The following is a 10,916-nucleotide window of genomic DNA, read 5'->3' on the forward strand; positions in this document are numbered from 1 at the left end:
TTAGGGCTGTCGCACACAACATTTGGCAATAGTAACAGTAAGACATGAACTTAAGCCGATAAGCCAATCAGGTTACTGCTTTAGGTCTACGTATTCTATTGGAAATAGAAATAATCTTAAATGGATAAGTTTACTGTTATTTCCATTTCTGTTAGATTACGTAATTTAAAGCAGTATCCTGATTGGTTCATCGGCTTAAGTTTACATCTCACGCATAGAGAGCCTACAATCAGAGTGACGTCATACGGGTATCACTTGTGATTGATCCGCCATGTTTTAGCCATTCTCTCCAGTTTTTTAAACGCATTATTTTCTAAATTTTAAATTCATGCTAAAAAATGCTCAAAAATTGTGACAAATTAAAAAATGATAATAAATAAATATTGTATATAAAATAATAATATATATAATATTGTATATAAAATAATGAAACTTTTTATATTATTTATTATAAAATTTCATTTATTTTGTACTATTGCAACATTTTTTAATATTGCACATTACTTTATATAAAACGTTATTTATTGCACATTATTTGCGCTATTAAATGCTAGTTTATTATCCATTTTCTGTTCCCACATTTTAGGAGCAAAATGCATCTGTAATAATATAAAAAAAATCAAAAATTCAGAAAAATATTATATATGTATATACCATTTCATAAAATACTATATATTAAATATCGTAATTATCATATTATTTGATTTAGACTCACAATGCAATGATATGTAACTGAAAAGATTACGACAAAAAGAGAAAGAATTAAATTGGTAACTAATGTGACTATACATATACTTAGTGCCAAGACACTACTGTGTCTTCAGATGTTATAATTAATCTGTGTATATTTTATGTTATATTTTTATTTTAATATTTTAAATATATTATTTATAAAAAATAAATTACTTTACCTCACATACAGATTTTTTTACGGTGTCCCATTTTTATATTTGCCATTTATACTCTTTAACCAATTTATTTGGCGTTCTGTGTCTTTCGGAATTATTTTCATAACATATCCTTTTTTTTAATGAATTGTTACACGGAATTGTTAAACGGTATTGTACATCCAACCATATTTCTAAAATAATTTCGATAATTTTATTTTTATCTTTACGTATCTATGTCGTTCAATACTGTTGCACCTAACCCTGAAACTGACAGACTGAGACCGTATATCTCTTTCTCTCGCAGAATTTCGCTAAAACATGACGTCATCTCTCGTATAGCGCCACTCTGATTATAGGCTCTCCACTTACGCATACTGGAATTTTGTGTGCGGCAGCCCTAATTCCTGTTACTCGCCGCAGGGAGTGGCTATAGCTGAGAGCACAGACTCTTGCATAATGCATAACACATAAAGCATAAGAAATTCAAATAATCATAGTTCTTTATTTCATGAAAAGGAAGGAAACAAAAGACTTTGATTGGTTCAATTTCTTATGCATTAAGCCGGTTCTACATTAGTTGCAAGCCGATCGCAATATGAAGCGTTGATTTCAAAATGCAAGCTTCGGATTGGCTGTCGCAACAAACTTGCGATCGGCTTGCAACTAATGTAGAACCGGCTTTATGAAAGAGTTTGTGCTCTCCATTTATCTTGATTCTAAAGCAGGAAGCACACTCTTGCATAACGCATAATGCACAGTGCATAAGAGCATCAATCAATAAAAATTTCTTTTTTCCTTGAAGTGAAAAGAAAGAAAGGATTCAGATTGGTTAATTCTCTTATACGTTATGCTTTATGCAAAGGCCTGTGTCGCAGCCTTAACCGTTCGATTCCGTGGTAGGAGTTGGGGCCATTCTCTTGTAAAGAAGAAAACCGTCCATAATATAAAATATTGTTTTCCTACCTAAAGTGAATCCGAAATAATGAAGGCATTGGAGTTATATAGCGGGATTGGAGGGATGCATTATGCGTTACGTGGTAAATTTAAATAATCGAAAAATATTATTGTATAATTATATATAATGAATCGTGTTTTTATATTATAGCACACTGTTAGAAATGTAACCACGAACTTCCTTTGCATGTAAATGAAGTTCGGGATAATGAACGAAATTAAAAGTAATGACAGATTTAACTGAAAATTAAGTTACAGTAATTACTTAAATGTAATGAACGTGTACTTTAAATTTATGAAAAATACATTAAATTTTATGTACATGTACATAAATATACTTTTCAGTTATAAATACATTAAATTTAATATAATGTCATAAAATAAAGTTTAAATTGTGTAACTTAAATACTTATATTAAACATAATTTAAACTATATATAATAAATTTTATGAAATTTTTAATAGTGTAAGTTAACATAATTATACAGTGTCCCGAAATTTTTTGCTAAGTGCTCTTGTATAGATAGAGCGGACTAAACTGAATCGAACAGTCCTCTACCATTTTGCAATTTTCGCAATAGTTAATAAGATATTAATTACTAAAAATTGCCAAATATTGGTCTTCAATAATTTTTTTTCAAATATCATCAAAATAAATTGTTTATTTTCTTCTCATAGAACTCTAAAAATTTTTTTCTGAATTTTTTATCAACTTTTTAGTGCATTTTCTTATATTAGCAACTATTTTTATCAACATGAATAAATATGGTATTAAAAAAAGTTCTGAAAAAATTTTCAAGAAAATAAAGAAATTTTGTCTTTCGCTGTTTTTCTGCAAAGTTGATAGTATTTGAGTAAAAAATTATTGAAAATCAATATTTAGCTACTTTTAATAATTAATATCTTGTTAACTAATGCAAAATGATAGAGGACTTTTTGACTCAATTTAGTCCACTTTATCTACACAAGAGCGCTTGACAAAAAATTTCGGGACACTCTGTATATATAATAAAATCAGATATACATTTTCTTGGTTCCAAGAATAAATCAAGAACAAATAAAAAATGCTAATAAAAGTTATAGCAATTAATGTAAAAATATGAACAAATTATTAACAAATTACATAGTATTAGCATGAATAATACAGATAATTCAAACTTGCAAATGTTTTGACTCATTGTTCGAGTCTTTTTTAATGCGATGAAAAACAGATAAAGAGATAGAAATTTCTGATCGTTCTAATCTTTTTTCCAATACAATTAAGTAAAAAAAAAGTTCTAGTAATCAAATCCAAAGATCTAAAGACATTACATTAAGAGTAATTCGGAATTAGCAGATAATTAAGAAAAAGAAATCAGAAATTATAAGATGACAATTGTGAACGACATGTAAGTTTACTATAAAGTTAACTAATTCATCTTTATTGTATCATTTCAGAGAGTGGAATTGCAGCTAAAGTTGTCGCAGCAATTGATATAAATCCTGTTGCAAATGATGTTTACCATCACAATTTCCCGGAAACTGTTCTTATGAATAGAAATATTCAATCCATTAATGCACAGGAATTAAACAAGTTAAATGTGGACATTATGTTTATGAGTCCTCCGTGTCAGCCTTTTACTAGATTAGGGTTAAAAAAGGATGCTTTTGATAACAGAAGTTGTTCCTTGAAACACATTTTGAACTTGTTGCCAGAATTGAAAAATTTAAAATATATTTTGCTTGAGAATGTTAAAGGTTTTGAAGTATCTCAAATGAGAGACGAATTAGTAGAATGCATAAAAAGTTGTGGTTACGTCTATAGAGAATTAATATTAAGTCCATGTCAATTTGGTATGCCAAACAGTAGATACAGATATTATTTACTGGCGAAAAGAAATAATCTGAAATTCTGTTTTAAACAATCATCGTTAGGGAATAATTTACTTCCTGAATTATTTGAATTACTACCAAAAAGTAAACACTCAGTATTAGCGGAGAAAGAAGGTAAAATTAATCAGAAATCTGGCAGACTGTGTTACACATTAAATAATATTTTGGAACATATTGAAGATTCAAAATATTTGGTGCCTTCTAAGTTATTACAAAAGAGAGCAAGGATATTAGATATACGAACATCTGAGAGCAATGGTTCCTGTTGCTTCACTAAAGGATACAGTTATTATGCAGAAGGTACAGGATCTGTATATTGCCCATTTACAGATGAAATAATCAAATCAAAATATAATGAAATTACTAATTATGAAAATGATTCGAATAAGCAAATGCAAATTTTGTCAGATTTGAAACTTAGATTTTTCTCACCTAAAGAAATATGTCGATTAATGTGTTTCCCAGAAGATTTTCATTTTCCAGAACATATTACAGATAGACAAAAATACCGTCTGCTAGGAAATTCAATTAATATTCATGTAGTTAGCAGATTAATACTTTTATTATGTACTGAACATGAAGATGTATAAAAAAATCAATGGATTTGCTTTTTCCATCTTTCGTCTCATAACTTAATATTCTTGCAATATTTCTTACATATTAAGTCATATTCTTTCATTTAGAGAGAGAGAGAGAGAGAGAGAGAGAGAGAGAGAGTGAGTGAGTGAGTGAGTGAGTGAGTGATATCTTTATAATTTAAAATAGGGAAGACTAGGGACAGTTGTAACAATGCATATATCTTTTAAATGATAAGAGATGAGATGAAGAACCAAAATAGTCGGTATCGAGGTGTTTGACATCAATGTGCGTTACATGTAAAAGAATATGTAGGGCTCAGATAAGCCATGTAAGTGTAAATTTATGATATACTTTTTTGCTTTAAATTTTCAAATAAAATGTTTTTTTATCATGTTTTCATTTTATTAATTCTAACGTTTTTTCAAGTTTTGTGCATGTTTTTTTTATATTTTTAAGTGGTTTCAAATATATCTACATATGTAAATTTTACAATATCCATTTGGGGTTCAAAGTATCGCATCACCAGAGTACATTGTTGCGTTTAACGGATTCAACAGTTAAGTAAGCACTCGCTGCTATTGATGTATTCTTCCAGATCTGAAATGCTGATTGGATGAGATTTAGAAGAATACATTAATAACAGCGAGTGCTCACTCAATTGTTGAGTCCGTTGAACGCAGCCATTGTAACACCATTGCAATTAATGATAAATGTTAAGAATTTGCTCACCTCAAATTTTGATAAAAATATATTGAATCAATGTGTTTTCGCACAAAAATAAAGATTTGATAAGAAAAAAGTTGCTCTGCTTCGTGAATCGAAATATTTTAAGTTGACGACTGTTCAGGTTAGGAAACTTCTCAGCCACAAAATATTGCGATGCAAGCACGCGCTGAGGTCACATCTTCGTGCTCTTTGGTCGCGGATGCGTCGTAAATATTTCTTATTGTAATAGATATTATTCACTGCTTTAAAAACAAATTATTTGTTCTGAAACACAAATTTACAGTTTTAAAAACACAAAATCACTGTTTTGAAACAAATTCTCTGCTTTAAAATACAAATTCACTGCTTTTCAATAGTAAATTTACTGATTTAAAAACAAAAATAAGAAGATAATTTCTATTTTAGAGATTTAATTTTTATTTTACAGATAATTTATTTTTAAAGTACTGAATTTGTTTTTAAAGCAATGAATTTCTGTTTTAAAACAGATAATTTTGTTTTTAGAACATGTTACTTTCCTTAGCTCTGTTTCATTTTGTTCCAAATCAGAGCAAGATGTACTAATTCGGATTTTGATATTTTATTCATAAACAGTCTAAAATTACACCTCTTTGCAAATAGTATCATAAATCTAAATAGTTGTTGCGTTATGTGCATTAAAAGAAATAAACATATATGTTATAAATAAAGAAATATATGTATATTTCTAAAAAAAAATGATTACATCTGTCCCCAGTCTCCCCTATCTAAATTGTACAGTTCCTACAGCATAATAAGTTGAATTCTATAAGTTCTTACATATATGTACAAAATTAAATTTTTTCTACAATTTTAAAACTAAAAAACTTTGTAAATAACTATAATATTGACACATTCACCAAATCATTCTATTATTAAATCATATATATATATATATATATATATGTTGTGTGTGTGTGCGTGTTTGTTAATTAGTATCTAAATATCTTATATGTTTTCCAGATCTGGTGGGATAATAATTTTTTTTTCTTGAGCAAACTTTTTGAGTGCTTGATACTTTGAATGCCAGGAATCTATCTCTTCCCTCATACGGTTGTTGTCCTCCTGCATAGTTTCCATATCGCGATACTCTTGAGTCTTTTCAGACTCTAATTCATCCTTTTGCTCGATACGTTTTATGCGACAACTGGCTGCATAGCCTCTGTTCTTCAGTGTGCGCCTTCTTTGTTTCATACGTACAATTTCCTCTCTGGACAGTCCTCGTAATTTCAACTGTCTGTTTAAATCCCGTACTGATATCGTAACAAGCTCATCGTCACTAATGTCTAGACATGGGCCAGGCGACAGTGGATCCTATCAACAGGTAATACAAAAAATATAATTACTTAATGGAAACAAAGAATCTTATGTGGAGTGTAATATTGAACTACTTTATTTGAATATGATAAAATTATTCTATATTCAAAAGATAATTATGAAGGAGACAGGTTTATTTACTGATTTCGATGAAATTAGGCTCATTTGATACGTTTTTGTACGAAATGAACGAATTTAGCAGAAAAAAGTATCACCTGTTCCAGAAACCAAGATATTAAGGAGTTTTTGCAATAACATGAGTCCAAATATAATGAACGCTAAAGTCACGTTATCCTTTCCTTAATTAGTTGTTAAGAAGATAGAATTTGACCTTAGCATTCACTGTATCTGGATAAATGATATTGCAAAAATTCTCTAACAAGTACTGACTTCAGATTAGAAGATCTGTCATAACGATAGCATAAAGGGTTACATGAATTTTCAGTTTTATAAACACAAATTCTTTACTTTAAAAATAAATTCTCTGTTTTAAAAAATACAAATTGTCTGCTTCAAAGTTCTTCAAAAATACAAATTTTTTGCTTTAAAGACAAATCATTTTTTAATATAATTTTTGTTTTTATGCAGTAGAATTTGTTTTTAAAGCAGAAAATTTGTGTAATTGAAACAGAAAGTCTCATTCTAGCCACACTTATATTCCTCTATTTATACTATTGATATGACAGATTTCCTAACCTGAATAGTCGTCAATTTTAATACTTTATATCTTGGTTCGCGGGATAGAGCAACTTTTTTCTGTTAGATTTGTTTATTTCGTAAAAAAAAATGCGTCAAATCAGCCTAATTTCATCAAAATCGATGAGTAAAAGCACATATCCTTCATAATTACCATTTAAGGTGAATAATGGAAAATTATATGTAACTCTTGCTCCTTGTGAATGTTTGTATTTTTAAAATATCAGAAGAGAGAAAGAGAGAGAGAGAGAAAGAAAAAAAAGATGCTAAGTAAATCATGGTTACGTACCATCTTAATCGATCTCTTTCCATCCATGGTTATTTTCAACTTGATAATTTTTCAGGGCCGAGAACAAAATAGCCTCGAAAATGCCCAAATCCTTCCGTCTTTTGCGTTTTCTCGATAAATATGCTTAGTCATTCTTGTAGATCTGAAAGACGCTCTTCTGCTACCAATACCGTTCTAAAAACATCAATAGCCTATATATAGTTACACCGCGGACTTATGTGGAGATATGAGGTCTGTTCGACTTGCTTACGCCATTTATACTTAACATCTTCGCTTTCTCTCTTTTCAACGACAAATATTTATCTATCTTATTTTAAATATAAAAAGTGTAAAAAAGTGTAAGCAAATCGAATAGACGAATGGATAATAAATTAGTAATTTTCATTTAAATTATCTTATAGCGACCCGAGCGGATTTGTTTCCATTTGTGTTGGATAATGTACTACTATTGGTTGACGTTACATATTCCATTAATATTGTAATAGCGTTTTCTCTTGGGATACACTGAGTGTAATCTCGCACTACACCAGTGCGTGTAAGTGTTGCATCAGTGCTGCACTACAAAAGTGTATATATCATAGTGTACATTACTTCATGCTGCATCGTGTTTAATTCTGCTGCCGGTTGACTTTCATTTTCAAATTTTTAATGTTACACTGGCTCTATATCGTTTCTTTGAGATCGTGTAGTAAAACCTACTTCGTGCATAAAATTTGCACTGCACTATAGTCACGGAAACATGTTACACTGAATGAGTTCGCCTACACCAGCCAAGGAAACATGCTACACTGTCTGAGAGTTGCACTGATGGGCGATAGTGCAGTGAAGATGAAAACGCTATCAGATTCATTTTGCATAAAAACGCATTTAATAAATGTGTTTTTGATATAAATATAAAAATATAATATAATAATATAATATTAATGAAATAAAATAAGAAAATAAAATAAAATAATAAAAAATAATAAAAATATTAAAAACATTAATACAATAAAATAAAATATAATATAATATAAAAATATAATGTAACTTTTATATTTAGTAAAAGCACATTTATTTTGTATAAAAACGCTTTTCAAATTATCGAGGTAACAAAATACCTGAAACGAAACGAGGCACATGTTTGACCTGTCGAGTAGTCTCATGGATAAGGTTAGGTGACATGCTCACTTGTCCTAACTCCGTTCATGAACATTGGAGCACATGAATGCAAGTGCTCCAACCGCCATCTTACCTGTGATCCAAGTGCTCTCTGGGTTAATTTGGAACATGCGATGCGAATAAACCTCGAGTGTCCCATGGAGCATATTCACGTCTTTTAGTGATCAATAAGTCAATCATAAGATCCCTTGAATATCCTTAAATATTTGAAAATAAGTTTCATAAAAAGGCATGTAATTGGCTTATTTATATTGATTTTACACCTAGAGTTCCTATAAGAGAGTCACGTTAATCTTGTCAAAATTTTCATTGGCTTTGAAGTAAAACGGCGGAACTAATCATTGATGCTATTATGGGTGCATTCGGGCAGAATCGCTATTCGTGCTATTTAGCTGCACATAATAAACACGATCATGACGTCACTAATGGTAGTATGTTACGTCACAATTACGCGCTATCAACGCTATTCCTTCCGAGGTAGTGTATTGGTAGCGTTAAGGACTCCGCACAATAAAAGGAATAGGGAACAGAGAACAAAGAATAAGAAATTTCAATTTATCCGAAATCATGTATTGTGGAATTCACAGTTTCTGATAGGTTGAAATTCTTATTCTCTGTTTTCTGTTCCCTATTCTTTTTATTGTGTGGAGCGCCTTAGCGTTTACAGATCCGTGAATGACCCTAGCGTTTAACATTCGTCAAAGTTAGATTAATGTTTAAGGGGATTATCTCGAGTGGCACTCAACTTTTCTCTCTTAGAATTTCATAAAGTAAATGTACGTACGTAATATGTGAATTTCAAATTTTATCATAATGAATGCAATTTCAATTTTAATCTCTGCTGATGGCTTGCCACTAGGCTGGAATGAACGTAATTCTTGCTTGTGTATCATCTTTAACTTTTCAAAGTTTCTGCGAAGTTCAACTTGTGTATTTGATTTTATTATAAATGAGGTATTATAAATGAGGAAAATCAGAGGTATTTTGTTACTGGCAATTTTTAATTCCCGTGTACGGAAAAAAGTTAGTATTGCGGTATAGCGTGGCAGGGTATTCCGCTGCAGATGCTTAAGGTCCTTATTAGATGTAGATATGCTTCTTCTTCTGAAATCGACCACGGATGCTCAAGGGTTCTTCCTTTTATCTAATTAATTTACTCAATGTAACTATTAATTTTTTGATCTATTGATAGTTTACATTGTTCACTCCGACCTAGCGGCAAGCTATTATAGAGATTGCGTTCTGTTATTCACTACGAGAAAAAAATTAAAAATTTACGTTACAAATACTTTACAAAATCTTAAAAATTTTAATTATAGAGAAAAGTTTGGTTAATGATTGAAAACAGAATCCTCTACATTAAGCTCGAATCCTCATACGCAACAGCGTTTTGACACAGACCCAGTCAGAAATAATTTCTCAAAAAGACGTTGTTTCGATGTCGAAAATAAAAGTTGAAAGTTTTCGAAATTTCTATTGATTTCGACGGATTTTTTACTCCAATTTCGATTAATTTTCGAGTTGGAAATAAAATCTTGAATTGATCTAGTCAGCATAAAAATATACTACTAGTGTCACTAATGCAATAAGTAAATTCGACAAGTAGTGTCACTAATCCTTTCGCTCCAAACGCCGGATATATCCGGCATCCATATGATAACCCGCGGAGCCGAACGCCGGATATATTCGGCATCCGCATAATAGCCTCCTGGAGACGAACGGATATATCTGGCATGCACGATGTGACTCACAGCGACGTGCGCCAGCTAAAAGCTGACAACAATCGCGATATTTTTTGGATAGCCATTTTTATACCCATTAAATTTTTATCTTTATACCCATTAAATAAGTTTATATCTTTTATGTAGAAATTATGAATATATTGTTTTAAAGAAAAATCCCTTTTCTTCCAAGATACACTGTCCACGCGCAATGTGTATACACTTTCGGCGCGGGGGCGCGAGGTTCAGTGGTGGCGCTACGGCAGACCGAACCGCCGTAGCGAAAGAGCTAATAGTGTAATAATGGTGGAGAAAATTTCGTTAAAGTTTCATTGAAATTTTATTGTGAAAATAAGTATTATTAATTAGCATCATATTTCAGGATATACGACAAAATTATAATAAAAAAAATTTATTTTATGAATTCGAGAACTAATTTTATGATGTAATACCCATGCGCGGTCACCCATTCGAATCCGAACTTTCACTTACTATCCTTCATTTCTGTAATCGTACGGGAACTGGAATATAGAACTTCGGCTTTCGTCGAAGAACCATAAACACCTATAATGCTAATGGATGTATAGTAATAGAATATATCTGTTCAAAGATGTTGTGAAAGAGGCGAAACACTTAAAAAAAATATAATTAATGTTAAATATAGTAGTAATGTACAAATGATGACAACTATGAT

The 10,916-nt window shown here is 30.6% G+C and overlaps 2 protein-coding genes and 1 long non-coding RNA gene across 4 annotated transcripts; 1 reads left to right on the plus strand and 2 right to left on the minus strand.

The window, feature by feature from the left end:
* Positions 1-433: 433 nt before the first annotated feature.
* LOC147909119 (uncharacterized) lies at positions 434-1,387 on the minus strand. The gene is made up of 2 exons (XR_015545645.1): positions 912-1,387; positions 434-599 (listed from the first exon to the last, which is right to left on the minus strand). It is a non-coding gene; the product is annotated as an uncharacterized LOC147909119 (long non-coding RNA).
* Positions 1,388-1,632: 245 nt separating this feature from the next.
* On the plus strand, positions 1,633-4,685 carry Mt2 (tRNA (cytosine(38)-C(5))-methyltransferase). Its single transcript, XM_011070615.2, has 2 exons — positions 1,633-1,927; positions 3,281-4,685. The coding sequence occupies exons 1-2, from the start codon at positions 1,873-1,875 to the stop codon at positions 4,303-4,305; spliced, it is 1,080 nt and encodes a 359-aa protein (XP_011068917.1). The 5' UTR covers positions 1,633-1,872; the 3' UTR covers positions 4,306-4,685.
* A 1,011-nt stretch (positions 4,686-5,696) lies between these two features.
* On the minus strand, positions 5,697-7,514 carry maf-S (MAF bZIP transcription factor K). 2 transcript variants are annotated; one of them, XM_011070613.2, is made up of 2 exons: positions 7,341-7,514; positions 5,697-6,352 (listed from the first exon to the last, which is right to left on the minus strand). In XM_011070613.2, the coding sequence occupies exons 1-2, from the start codon at positions 7,365-7,367 to the stop codon at positions 5,987-5,989; spliced, it is 393 nt and encodes a 130-aa protein (XP_011068915.1). In that variant the 5' UTR covers positions 7,368-7,514; the 3' UTR covers positions 5,697-5,986. The 2 variants fall into 2 exon arrangements, with proteins under 2 accessions (XP_011068915.1, XP_011068916.1); XM_011070614.2 differs by lacking the exon at positions 7,341-7,514 and adding an exon at positions 7,206-7,314.
* Between the last annotated feature and the right edge of the window lie 3,402 nt (positions 7,515-10,916).

The sequence above is a fragment of the Acromyrmex echinatior genome, chromosome 7, assembly GCF_024713525.1.
Source record: "Acromyrmex echinatior isolate Ae372 chromosome 7, ASM2471352v2, whole genome shotgun sequence".
NCBI classification, from domain to species: domain Eukaryota; kingdom Metazoa; phylum Arthropoda; class Insecta; order Hymenoptera; family Formicidae; genus Acromyrmex; species Acromyrmex echinatior.

Coding starts and splice junctions, on each gene's coding strand:
- Mt2 (XM_011070615.2), top strand. CDS start 1,873: ATGAAGGCATTGGAGTTATATAGCGGGATTGGAGGGATGCATTATGCG. Junction 1,928..3,280: donor GATGCATTATGCGTTACGTG/GTAAATTTAAAT, acceptor GTATCATTTCAG/AGAGTGGAATTGCAGCTAAA.
- maf-S (XM_011070613.2), bottom strand. CDS start 7,367: ATGGATGGAAAGAGATCGATTAAGATG. Junction 6,353..7,340: donor GAAAGAGATCGATTAAGATG/GTACGTAACCAT, acceptor ACCTGTTGATAG/GATCCACTGTCGCCTGGCCC.